This window comes from Mustelus asterias, chromosome 18, assembly GCF_964213995.1.
Source record: "Mustelus asterias chromosome 18, sMusAst1.hap1.1, whole genome shotgun sequence".
Classification (NCBI taxonomy): Eukaryota; Metazoa; Chordata; class Chondrichthyes; order Carcharhiniformes; family Triakidae; genus Mustelus; species Mustelus asterias.
In genome coordinates, this window is record NC_135818.1 from 25,115,001 (window position 1) to 25,129,044 (window position 14,044).

General features: G+C 43.6%; 1 protein-coding gene across 1 annotated transcript in view; it reads right to left on the minus strand.

The window, feature by feature from the left end:
* LOC144506900 (spectrin beta chain, non-erythrocytic 5-like) overlaps positions 1-14,044 on the minus strand; it is a 78,725-nt gene that overhangs the window by 20,223 nt on the left and 44,458 nt on the right. Inside the window, exons 20-26 of the mRNA XM_078233253.1 lie at positions 12,485-12,702; positions 9,376-9,562; positions 8,659-8,835; positions 8,065-8,169; positions 7,078-7,857; positions 3,399-3,470; positions 2,173-2,259 (exon numbers count right to left, since the gene is read on the minus strand). Coding sequence (XP_078089379.1) covers positions 2,173-2,259; positions 3,399-3,470; positions 7,078-7,857; positions 8,065-8,169; positions 8,659-8,835; positions 9,376-9,562; positions 12,485-12,702 — 1,626 coding nt within the window. The remainder of the gene's footprint in view (positions 1-2,172; positions 2,260-3,398; positions 3,471-7,077; positions 7,858-8,064; positions 8,170-8,658; positions 8,836-9,375; positions 9,563-12,484; positions 12,703-14,044) is intronic.

Consider the following 14,044-nt stretch of genomic DNA (forward strand, 5'->3'; position numbering starts at 1 on the left):
CTCAGTATACTCGAACAGGTGCCGGAGTGTGGCAACTAGGGGATTTTCACAGTAACATCATTGCAGTGTTAATGTAAGCCTACTTGTGACACCAATAAATAAACTTTGTACTCAATACTGGAGTGGTACATGAATCTGGAACCTTGTCAATCAGAGACAAGAGTGCTGCCAGTTAAATTACAACTGACACTCAGATGGGTATTTATGGGAACAGGGGTCACACAGAGAAAAAACGCTTAAAAGGGACTGGAGAATACGCACAAGTTAGACAGGGTGTGGTTAAAGATGGAAGGATGTCACAAAGAGCTTTGACAAGGTTGCTTAAAGGGAAAAAATGTGACATATAGTTTAGATAGTGATTGTTTAGAGAGGGCAGGTTACAACATAGCTCAGACAGCAGGTGCTTAAAAGTGATAGGGTGCCCAGATGGACAAACATATTGGATAAGTGGGATGCTGTCTTTTGTTCAAGTCTGCTCCCTGAAGGCATTGACTCTCACTGGGGGTACAGTTCCATAGACACTAAGCGGAATTTTACTGGCATGCCCGCCCGAGGCTCGTACGATCCCGCCTGAGGCCGGGTGGACAATGCTGGTCTGCAAGCCTCGCCCACCCCCGGAATCGGGGCAGGCATGCCGGTAAAATTCCAGCCACTGACTCTCACTGGGGTACAGTTCCACAGACACTGACTCTCACTGGGGTATAGTTCCACAGACACTGACTCTCACTGGGGTATAGTTCCACAGACACTGACTCTCACTGGGGTACAGTTCCACAGACAATAACTCTCACTAAGGGGAACAGTTCCAGAGTTTGGGTAAGGATGGCAGATTTCCTTCCCTAAAGAACATTAGTGGAACAATGGCTATAGACTTTTAATTCCAGATTTTTAAAAAATTGAATTCAGATTTCATCATCTGCTGTGGTAGGATTTGAACCCAGATCACCAGACCACCAGACCAATCATTTGAACCCAGATCACCAGACCAATACCCTGGATTACTAGTCCAGTGACAATATCACTGCGCCACTGCTTCCCCCTCTGCTACCCCCTCTATCTGCTTTGCTAACTACTGAATGATTTTGTTCTGAGGTTGAATTAACATATTAATATATTAATGATTTGGAAGAGGGAACTGAATGTATTATCACCAAATTTTCAGATGATACAAAGTTGGGTGGGAGGGTGAGCTGTGAGGAGGATGCAGAGATGCTTCAACGTGATTTGGACAGGCTGAGTGTGTGGGCATCTGCATGGCAGATACAGTATAATGTGGATAAATATGAGGTTGTCTACTTTGATAGCAATAATTGCAAGACAGATTATTACTTGAATGGGTATAAATTGAGAGAGGTAGATACTTGGAGACCTTGGTGTCTTTGTGCATCAGTCACTGAAAGTTAATGTGCAGGTACAGCAGGCAGTGAAGAAGGTAAATGGTATGTTGGCCTTCATAGTGAGTGAATTTGAGAATAGGGATAGGGATGTTTTGCTGCAATTGTATAGGGCATTGATGAGGCCACACCTGGAGTATTGTGTGCAGTTTTGGTATCCTTATCTGAGGAAGGATGTCCTTGCTATAAAGGGAGTACAGTGAAGGTTTACCAGGCTGATTCCTAGGATGGCTGGTCTGTCATATGAGGAGAGACTAAGTCAGTTAGGATTATATTCGTTGGAGTTTAGAAAAGTGAGAGAGGATCTCATAGAAACTTATAAAATTCTAACAGGGTTAGACAGGGTAGATTCAGAAAGAATGTTTCTGATGATGGGAGAATCCAGAACTAGGGGTCATAGTTTGAGGATAAGGAGTAAACCTTTTAGAACTGAGATGAGGAGAAATTCCTTCACCCAGAGGATGGTGAATGTGTGGAATTCACTACCACAGAAAGTAGTTGAGGCCAAAACATTGTCTGATTTCAAAAAGAAATTAGATATAGCTCTTGGGGCTAACGGGATCAAGGGATGTTTGGGGGGGGGGGATCAGGATATTGAATTTGATGATCAGCCATGATCAAAATGAATGGCAGAGCAGGTTTGAAGGGTCAAATGGCCTACTCCTGCTTCCAGTTTCTATACATCACTGATAATGAGATCAGTTTTGAACTGGGCAAAATCTACTCCCTTAGAGAGGCCTTGATGCTCTGTTTTGGGTGCCAGGAGATGGCAACTTACCATCAAAGTATCACTCTGGTTCTTGTAGAAACAGAGAGCTTGTCCCTCCAGAATCACGAAATAGGTGACCCAGGCTTTGGAGTCGGCCTAAATATGGAATTAAAGTTAGGAGTAAAAAGAACAAATTTGTATTTGAATAGTATTTCAGTGTGTTATAAAGAGCTTAATAACCATTTAAGTATTTTTGAAGTTTTACGTACAAAAAGCACAAAAAAAACAATTAGCGAGTACTTTTGCATTCAGGACTTTGGCTTAGTGTCTCATTCAAAAGATGTCGCTCCCTCAGCAATGCACTGGATTGTCAGCGTGGATCACGTGCTGAAGATTTTGGAGTGGGAATTGAACCCACAACCTTCTAAATCAGAGGCAAGGCTGTTACTCCATGTCTCACAGGAGAAAACAAGATAAGTTGCGGGTATTGCCTCCTGACCCTTTGGCCTGTCTTTGTACTTCACACAGGGACAGATCAGTAGAAATTCACATTTCCACTCAACAATATCCTTCTAACCCATCCATCATTAGCCACCATCTTCTGTCTACAGTCCAACAGCAGGATCGCTGAAGAGAAAAAGCTGCAGCAGGCTTCCTAACAGTTTAAACAAGGAGCTACTGAGGCAATTATACTGGACTGGCAGTCTCAAACTTAACAAACCAGCAACAGACATTATGGACATTTTTCATTGTCCTCTCAATTCAGCCGTAGCTCGGACTGGTGGCTTCATGTGTCCAACACGCTAGGCTGAATCTCAGCCCAGCTCCCAAAAGGCACAGCCCAAACTGACAAGTATTAATCCAGCATTTACATTCAGGAGGAATGTCAAGGGATGTGTTAAGTGTTGCAGTGGCACAGCGGTTCGCACAGCTGCCTCACAGCGCCAGGGACCAGGGTTCAATTCCTGGCTTGGGTCATTGTTTGTGCGGAGTTTGCACATTCTCCCTGTGTCTGCGTGGGTTTCCTCCAGTTTCCTCCCACAGTCCAAAGACATGCCGGTTAGGTGCATTGACCATGTTAAATTCTCCCTCAGTGTACCCGAACAGGCGCTGGAGTGTGAGCAACTAGGGGATTTTCACAGTAACTTCACTGCAGTGTTAATGTAAGCCTACTTGTGATAATAATAAATAAAACTTAAAAAAAGCTGGCTGCATATTACCTTACCGTGAGTCCAAGTGAAACTTTAGAAAATAATTCTCCCCCTTTCCCTTCCCTCCTTCCCATCAGTTTCTACCTTAGTGCCTCCAGGTTGCAGTTTGTGCTTTCGGTCGAGGGTTCCCTCCATTGTCTGATATCCTATAGTAACCTAAGAAAGAAAGAAAGAATTTCCATTTATATAGCACCTTTCACCACTAATGTCCTAAAATATTTTATGTGTAATGAAGTACTTTTGAAATGTTGTCACTGGTGGTATGTAGGAAATGCCTCATACAGCGATATGTTGATGAGCAAATAATTGGTTTTACTGATGTTCAGTGAGGAATAGATTTTGGGGCAGACATGGGGAATAACTCCCCATTCTCCTCTTTGAATATTGCTTTGGCTTCTTTTACATCCGCATCAAGAGGGCAGATGGGGCTACAGCTTCATATCCAATCCGAGAGGCGGTACCTCTGATGGTGCAGCACTCCCTCTGACTCAGAGGAAAGAGTGCTACTCACGACAGTGTGGTGCTTACATTACAATCAGAAATGTAAGTATGCAATCTATGGGCCAAGCACAGAGAACTGGAACTATTAGCAGGAACACGGAAAGAAAGAAGAAAATGGTGGAAAGAATCTGCTTGGAGGTATTTCTTTGGGTAAGATGGGAAGTTGTGAGGAAAACTACCTGAACAATGTCTTGGTTTCCCTCAAAATCCAGCAGATCTGCTTTATCAATAAGTTCATTTTCTTCTCGTGTAGAAAAAGTGGATGTTGTGTGGCTTGGTTTCGTGTCTAGTTTTGGCACTGCCAAGGGGGGCAAGGGCCTGACGTGGCAGGACCAAAAGTGGGTGGGTGCGGGGCACTGAAGGGGGTGGAGACCGAGGGGGGCTGGGTCTGATGGAGGATCTATTGGGAGGGCTCTGATGCCCTGATGCCAGCAATCTATGTTGGATGCGGGGGGGGGGGGGGGGGGAAGATGAGGTGCTTGTTGGGGAAACATGCCATCATGATTGGGGTGGGGGGGGTGTGGGGTTGTGATCTCTGTGAAACAGGGCTTGTCAGAGTATCAGGATTTCCAGTATTTGAAGCTTTCCATGCCGTCCTGCCTCTCACCCAGACCAATGTGATCACTGTCTCTCACTGGAGGATATTTATTACTCAAATGCTGCAAAGCTGTTGAAAACTGCTTTGCTTTAAGTTATTTCAATCATCTCTTCACTTCCTGCCGAGTTTTTGCAGCCACTTTTCTTTCTCTTTGGCGGTGCCTCATGGTCGCTATGTGTAATGGTGCCAATCTTGGGCTTGGGTTGCAGAGTTACTGTAACCTGCCCTTGCTAGGGATCTGGTTTTCCCAGTGCCGCCTGCCCAGTGCTCTTTTAAAATCATGTTTGACCTTTTTTTAGGATTGCCCACCGGTTTTAGAATCATAGAATCCCTACAGTGCAGAAGGAAGCCATTTGGTCCATTGAGTCTGCACTGGCCACAATCCCACCCAGGCCCTATCCCATAACCCCACTTATTTACCCTAGCTAATCCACCTGACACTAAGGGGTAATTTACTATGGCTAATCAACCTAACCCGCACATCTCAAAGATGATTCACATTCATCCCTAAGTTACATGGTTAATCTAATTGATGGAGGTGTTTGTCTTATCAAGGCTACTCTCTACACTTAGATGTAGGGAACATTAACCTGATCTGAAATATAGGCCCAACAATATTTCAGAAAGGTTTACTCACTTGAAATAGATGTTCATACTCAGTTTATAGCCTAATAGTTGGGTTATGCCCAAATCAGGCTGCAATCCTGTTGCAGCACAAATTATTTGTGTTTGTTCCTAAAACGTTCTATGATCTTTGCTTGGTTCACTGACTCAAAGTCTACAGTTGCTGGATTGGGATTTTCTTTACAGACCAACATGTGCTGTGGTGCAGCCCGGAATGACTTTGAAAGTTCATTTGTGGAATCTTCCTGTCTCCACGGTGCCTCTGGAGCAACTTTGGAATTCTTCATCTGTGTCTTACAGAGTTCGAAGTTTAACAACACCAGGTTAAAGTCCAACAGGTTTATTTGGTAGCAAAAGCCACACAAGCTTTCGAGGCTCTGAGCCCCTTCTTCAGGTATAATTACCTGAAGAAGGGGCTCAGAGCCTCGAAAGCTTGTGTGGCTTTTGCTACCAAATAAACCTGTTGGACTTTAACCTGGTGTTGTTAAACTTCTTACTGTGTTTACCCCAGTCCAACGCCGGCATCTCCACATCTTACAGAGTTCTGCAGTTTTGATGCCACTTTTACAGATCTGACATTTAATCTTCCTTAAAGTTGAATTCTCGGTGTTTTGGGGTCCATCACTGCTGCCACCATATTGTATGTTGATTGGAATGGCCTTAGAATGATTACTGAGACATTGGTATGCCCAAACAATTACTGCTTTATTATATATAACTAAACTATATACAGCTACCCATAACGAGATGTTATACTGCTGAAGGCATGAACATTCTCCCCCTCAACTCTTAGTCATGTGTTCTCTAACATCATTAATATGAGAGGTGCTAGTTACACAGCCCCACATATTAACCCTCACAAATCCTAATTCTAGGGAATTTGCACTCAAGTCTCTGAAGTGGGACTTGAACCCATGAACTACTAACTTGGAAGCAAAAGTGCTACCAAGTGAGCCACACTGAAAGGGAAACAATGGAGAGATAGAGAAAAGATAGGGGTAGAGAAATGGAATGTAATAGGGAAAAAGAAAACGTAGGAATGAAGGAATAAATCAAGAAGTATATAGTATATATACTATATATAGTATACTATATATAGTGTATATAGTATATAAAGTATATAGTATATAAATCAAGCAGCTATATAAGACCCTCGTCAGATCCCACTTGGAGTACTGTGCTCAGTTCTGGTCGCCTCACTATAGGAAGGATGTGGAAAAGATTGAAAGGGTGCAGAGGAGATTTACAAGGATGTTGCCTGGATTGAGTGGCATGCCTTATGAGGATCGGCTGAGGGAGCTCGGTCTTTTCTCCTTGGAGAGACGAAGGATGAGAGGAGACCTAATAGAGGTGTATAAGATGTTGAGAGGCATAGATCGGGTGGACTCTCAGAGGCTTTTTCCCAGGGTGGAAATGTCTGCTACGAGAGGACACAGGTTTAGGGGTGCTGGGGGGTAGGTACAGGGGAGATGTTAGGCGTAAGTTTTTCACACAGAGGGTGGTGGGTGAGTGGAATCGACTGCCGTCAGTGGTGGTGGAGGCGAACTCAATAGGGTCTTTTAAGAGACTCCTGGATGAGTACATGGAGCTTAATAGGATGGAGGGTTATAGGTAGGTCTAGAAGGTAGGGATGTGTTCGGCACAACTTGTGGGCCGAAGGGCCTGTTTGTGCTGTAGTTTTTCTATGTTTCTCTAAGTACAAGTATGAGCAAGGAGAGAGAGAGAGAGAAAGATGAGACAAAGAAGGAGGCTCATGCAGACCAGAGGGAGATGTGGAGACTTAGATACAGAAATATGAGGGTAGATTATAATCAAAATAAAAGAAATGAAAATCAGGTGGATTCTATAAAAGGAAGGCAATCTATCGGATGCACCGGATTACTGCCCAGATTTAAAAAAACCCTGGGAAACAGAGAGTGAGTGCGAGTGATAAAGCAGGGCAGAGATGCAGAGAGATTTAGAAAGTTAATATCAAGTATCAAATTTATTTGAAATACCTGAGAAATTTGGGAATGCTGTTGCAGCTAACTGTGTTCCTACCTTTTCACTTTTTGGTGTGCCTGTAGAGTTCGGTGGCTGAGGGCTGAGCTGAACCCCAGTGGATGTTAGAGAATCTGCAATCCTTGATGTATTGGATCCCAGCTTCTCCACTGGGCTGGACACAGAGTCTACTGAGCAGTTTTCAATTGATGTTGTGATTTGTTCTGGCTGAGCTGTGAGGAGGTCACCCTGGGACGAATCTAGGGTGCTTTCAGAGTGGGTTGAAGAAGGATTGTTTGGAGGACTTTGGGACATAGATTGTGATTTAGCGGGTGTCTTGATGCTGATGCTGTCTCTAGTAAGTGAGGTTAAATCTTGTACCTTCACGGAGCAATCATCACTTGAAGAAAACCTGGAAAGTGGTTTGGGTGGGACTGAAGGTTTGGATCGGATTGGATTTGAAAGCCTCCTTGCTGGACTTCCTACTTCATAATTGTGAAGATTGGAAGATCCTGGTGACAAAGGTGATTGGATAAGTGACCCTCTTCTGTCCTCTTCATCATGCTTCAGGCCAGTGACAGCAACGGCATCTCTCTGGGGGCTCGCAGTCCTTCTGACTGGAGAGAAGAATAGGTCAGAGGTTGAGGAGGTCCTCGGGGCAGGACTCACAATGACCTCTTTCGACCAGGATTTTGATAACCTCTCAATGTCTGAATTGGTCCTTCCAAGCATCCTCAAAGGTGGTGGCTTTTTGTCTGCTGCTTTTCTTTTCAGGGAGGGAACTCGAGCCAATTTGCGTTCTTTTTCCTTAGCATTCAACTCTGGGCGGAATCCTTCTCCCTGAAATCAGTAAAAGAACAGTCTGAAATTACACAATCTCATCTGTTACGGACAAAACAACTGTCTGAAATTACACACAAGGAGAGTAATAATAGCTCCTGATATCCCTGTATATTCAGCATATTGTTAATAACAGATTTCTTAATCATTCTGACTGTTATGAAGGCAAGGTGGAGGTTTGGGTTGAAGCAATGCTGCATGTCTGACCTTTATCACATTTTCCAGTTGGCCAATCTTCTCATCCTGAGTTGCTACCATCTTCTCAAAGTCTTCATGCTTCTTGATTAAATCTTCCACTTCACCAACAGAGTCCTGAGAGAGAGAAACTAAAGTCAATGCCACAGAGAGAAGGCTTACAATACTCTAGTTAACTGTGAGCTCTGAGGGCTGCTGCATTGGCCAAATCCATCTGTCTATCTAGTCGACCATCCAACTTTCATAATTTTAAAGACCTTTATTAGGCCTTCCCTCAGCTTTCTTTTTTTATAGAGGAAATGCCCCAGACTGTTTAATCTTTTCTGATGGTTGTAACCTTTCCGTTCTGGTGAATTCTTTGTGAATCCATGGTTGGGACATGGGTTTAGACATTGGCCCACTCAGTTCCATTTTACAGGTTTGAAGAAAGTTAAGTTGAATAGGTTGATTTTTAATAGCATAAACTAAAGGAATTGGCAGTCAGTCCCTGTTGTCCAAGGGAACCAGCCATCAGTTCAAACTCCTTGGCTAATCTGTTTGCTGTCTCCTGCAACGATCCAGGAAACCAGCAAGAGCCAGGAACGTTGGCCTGAAACTAATTCTTACCCCAAAGTTGTTGCTTGTTACAAGCCCTTCCCTGGAGCTCAGCCATGCAGCCATCAGTTCAAGTTCTCTGAGTTGTGCCTGTTTCCACAGTTCCTTCTCATACAGTTCTTCCTGCTTCTCCCACTTTATCAACACCTGTTCCATCTGCTCAGACAGTTCATTCACCTTCTCGTCAACCTGTTGGAGTACAGAATCCTCAGTGTGTGGAATGGAAAAGTAGCATAGAAACATGGATAATAGGAGCAGAAGTTGGCTGTTTGGCCATTTGAGCCTATTCTGCCATTCATTATGATCATGGTTGATCATCCAACTCAATAACCTAGTCCTACCTTTCCCCCAAATCCTTTGGCCCCCATTGCCCCAAGAGCTGTATCCAACTCCTTCTTGAAAACATACAATGTTTTGGCCTCCACTGCTTTCGCTGCTGGTGAATTCCCCAGGCTCACCTCTTTCTGGGTGAAGAAATTTCTCCTCATCTCAGTCCCAAAAGGTTTACCCTTATCTTTAGACTATGATCCCTGGGTCTGGACACCCCCACCATCAGGAATATCCTTCCTGTATCCACCCTGTTAGAATTTTATAGGTTTCTATGAGATCCCCCCTCATTCTTCTGAACTGCAGGAAATATCATCTTAACCCACTCAATCTCTCTTCATAGGTCAGTCCCACCATCCCGGGAATCAGTCTGGTAAATACTGTTCTCTCTGGCCCCTTTACCTCTTTCGACATGATTGTCGTGTTCTCCCTCAGCTCCATTCCTGTATTTTTCAGCTCTTCGTATTTCGCTCTTTGCTTGTCAATTTCCTGTTTGTATTCGTCATGACGTTTACAAAGCTGTTCTATTCCCAGGACCCTGGCCTGCTCCTCTGTGTCGAGCAGTGTGTCCATCTCATTCACCCAAGCCCTGTGTTAAAGCAACAAGCAAGAACATGCACTAAATTTGATAAGAAAGGAAATTCTCATGTCATGGTGCTCAGAACAATAGACGGTTCTCTGGACATTGGTCTCACTGGAATGAAGCAGCTTCAACATGAGCTCTGTGTTCAGTTGCTGTATCAATAGGTTGCAAAGTGTTATTTGTGCTCTTTATTGTTGCCTCACACTTTTTGACCTGATGGACAGTCATTCAGTTAACATCCCCATCTCTTTAATTTGGCTCCCGGCATATACCCCAGTCTCCAATCCATCCCACCACAACACCCGACTGCAGTAGAGGCACCTCATACTTTTACATCCAAATGCCACATTTCCCATCACATTACTTACAGACTGTAAAAATATCTATCAGGATATAAAAAGGAAAAGATTAGTAAAGACAAATGTGGGTCTAAGAGGCAAAGAATGGAAAATTTATAATGGAGAATAGGGAAATGGCAAGGAAACTAAACAAATAAAATAAGCAAAATACTGCGGATGCTGGAATCTGAAACAAGAACAGAGGATGGTGGAAAAATGGAGAGTCAACATGGATCTATGAAAGGGAAACCTATTGGAGCTTTCGGAGGATGTTACTAGCAGGATAGATAAGGGAGATACAGTAGGTGTGATGTATTTGGATTTTCAGCAAGTTTTTGATAAGGTCAGTAAGCAAGAGGTTAGTTAGGAAAATTTGAGCACATGGATTGAGCACATACTATGCTGTATTGAGGATTTATTAATGGACAGAAAGCAGAGAAAAGGGTAAATGGATCATTCTCAGGTTGGCAAGCTGTGACTAGTGGGGAATCGTAGGGAGCAGTATTTGGGCCCAGATATTCACATTCTATATCAATGATTTGAATGTGGAAACTAAATGTAATATTTACTAGTTTGATGATGACACAAAACTTGGTGGAAATGTGAGTTGTGAGGAAGATGCAAAACAGCTTCAAGAGGATTTGGACAGACTTACTGAGTGGTCAAGAACATGGCAGATGGAATATAATGTGAATAAGTGTAAAGTTATCCACTCTGGTATAAAAAACAGAATTGCTGAGTATTTCTTAAATGGGGAGAGATGAGAAAGTGTTGATGTCCAAAGGGACCTGGAAGTTTTTGTTCATAAATCACTGAAAGTTAACGTGCTGGTGCAACAAGCAATTAGGAAGGAAAATGGTATGTTGGCCCTTATTGCGAGATGATTTAAGTGCAGGAGTGAGGAAATTTTGATGAAGTTGTACAGGGCCTCAGTAAGACCACACCTGGAGTATTGTGCATAGTTTTTGTGATAACCCCCACAAGGCCCATGGGGAATGTCTGATTGATCTCCCTGTGGGGCTTGTTGAATATGAGTTCCCCTGGTAACAGGCAGTGGCCTGTCCATTTGGAACTCATGAATCCTGCTGAATGGTAGACCCAGGAAGGGACTCGTGTGTGTGTGTGTGTGTGTGTGTGTGTACCATTGGTAGCGATTTTACTTTGCTTTCTGTAATAAACTATGTTCCTTTCCAGTCAGCCTTCCTGAGTCATTACAGTTTCTGTCTTTTTTCTGAAGAAAGGATGACCTGAGTTCTTTCTTTTGTGTTGGATCCGCACGCCATAAGCTAGGCCGGACATTTTCATGTCTTTTTAAAAATCATTCTTTGGTTATACCAGCAAGTTAATTTTATCATCAGGAGAAAGTTGAGGTGAGGTTCCAGGTGAGCTGGAACAATAAATGAGAGATGGGAGCAGAGATAAAACATGAGAGAGGAAGGATAGATTGAGAGAGACCCTGCACTGAAGTGCTGGTGCTTCACTGAGGTAAGCGTACTAAGGCACAAAACACTGGACATATAGCCAGTATTGACAGTGCCCAGACGAGATTAAAACCAGACTGTCCTGTACAAAAGTCACCCGAGAAGAGGCCATTTGTCTCATCAATAGCATCTCTGATAGTGCAGCACTGGAGTGAATGTCAGCCTAGGGGAGTTGAACTTGAGTTTGCAACCTACTGGCTCAGCAACAAGGACAGTGCCCATGCTCACTGCACACAAGTGAGGATGATTGCTATGGAGAAAAAGGTTTGGGACAGCAAATGAGATACAAATCTGCAAATTATTAAAAAAAAAGGAAAAGATCAATTAAATTGTAATCCAGTTTCAGACTGAAAAAATAAAATGGTGCCTGGATGAAATCTACCTTCCAGAGTAGCACCTGTTGATGGGAGGCCTGACAGTAAAGTTTATTTACTTGTGTCACAAATAGGCTTACATTAACACTGCAATGAAAATCCTCTAGTCGCCACACTCAGGGGCCTGTTCGGGTACACTGAGGGAGAATTTAGCATGGCCAAATCACCTAACCAGCACATCTTTCAGACTGTGGGAGGAAACCGGAGCACCCGGAGGAAACCCATGCAGACACGGGGAGAATGTGCAAACTCCACACAGACAGTAACCCAAGCTGGGAATTGAACCCAGGTCCCTGGTGCTGTAAGGCAGCAGTGCTAACCACCGTGCCACAATGCATCTCATCTGGTCTGAGCAGGAGGGTTCCTGGTTAACCATGCGATGGAAAATATGCTGGAGCCTCTGCCATCACTGTCCAGAGTTTCAGAATAGAACATGTACGTCAGACCTCCTAAAAAATATTGTAGATGGAGAAAAAAGTTTGTTTCACTAAGAATCAAGATTAATCCAATTGGGTACGAGTCTGTTACCTTAAAATTGGCCTTGGGTTGGCAGTGTGTTTGGAGGATGAATCAATGGTGAAGTGTGGGGGACAGGGTAGTGCCAGGTTATATGATGACACTTCCAGGAATTCATCCAACCAGAGTTTGTATTACTCCCTGCCTCTATTTGAGTTCTCATTACAATCTATCACATCACATGAAGAGCCACATTCTCCCAGCTCCACTCCAACTTACATGAAAACACGGCACTCGCTGACATAAGCCTGGATCTGTTCAGCCTGAACCAGCTTCTCCTTGCACTCTCCGGCTTTCCGACACAGGTTATCCCAGGATTCTGCCACTTCCTCCAGACGCGCCTGCAGGTTCTCCCTGACGTGTGGATGCATCGAACCTAACATCCTGGCTTCTCCTCCAATCCGTTCAACTTCTCTGTTTATGGCTCCCAGCTCCCTCTGCAAAAGGAATCATTCAAACCACAAACAAGCTCAGAAACTCTCAATCTGACATCATAACTATCCCATAACAAGCTGTCTTACATGGGAGGCAGTGATGCAGTGGTATTGTCACTGGACCAGTAATCCAGAGACCCATGCTCTGGGGACCTGGTTCGAATCCCACCACGGCAGATGGTGAAATTTGAATTCAATAAAAATCTGGAATTAAAAGTCTAATAGTGACCATGAAACCATTGTCGTAAGAACCCATCTGGTTCACTAATATCCTTTACCTGCTCTGGCCTACATGTGACTGGACTCTTGACTCTTAAATGCCCTCAGGGATGGGCAATAAATGCTGGCCCAGCCAGCAATGCCCACATCCCATGAATGAATTTTAAAAACACCTGAAATCCTAACTATCCCAGTAACAATCTGTCTCAATCTGAAAGCATATCTATTCCTTTAACACGGTCCGTATCAATGTGAATTCATAACTAGTTCAGTAATAAAGCCTGCAAATATTGAGAAAACTGAAATCAGTGTCACTGGTACCCAACTCAAACTCCATTCCATAGTCACTGAAGCCCCCCCTTCCCTGACAACTGTCCGAGATTGAAACATACGGTTCCCAACCTCGGCATCATTTCTGACCCAACGTGAGCTTTCTGTACCTTTCTTCTTCATCACCATCTACTTCTACCTCTGTAACATCACTCGTCCCTGCCCTGTCCCACCTCAGCTCAGCTGTTACTAATAATCCATGATTATTCCAATACTCTCATTGCTTTCCTCTCATCCACTATAAACCTGAACCCATCTAAAATGCAGTTGCCTGTATCCTAACTCATATCAAGTCCAATTCACCCATTACACCAATGCTTGCTGCACTACACTGGCTCCCTGCCCGAGAACTCGATTTAAAATTTCTCATTCATGCTTTCAAGTTTCACTGTGAACTTGCCCCACCCTCTCTCTGTAACCTCCTCCAGCCCCACAATCTTCCATTCTAGGTTCCTGTACATTCCTGATTTACTTTGCTCTCACTATTGGTGGCCATGCAGTTGCCTGGGCCTAAGGCTATGGAATTTTCCCCCCTAACCCCCAAACTCCCACACCCCTCCTTTAAGATAATCATTAAAATCTTGCTTTTTGACTAAATATTTGGACATCTGACTGAAAATTGCCTTATGTGGCTCAATGTTAAGTTTTCTCTGATAATTCCAATGAAGCATCTTGGAATGTTTTGCTATATTAAAGGTACTTTATGAATAAAAGTTGTTGTTTGATGTTGTATCAATTCAATAACACAGCCTGTATCAATAAATTATGATGACACAAACAAATTTTGTTATCTGGC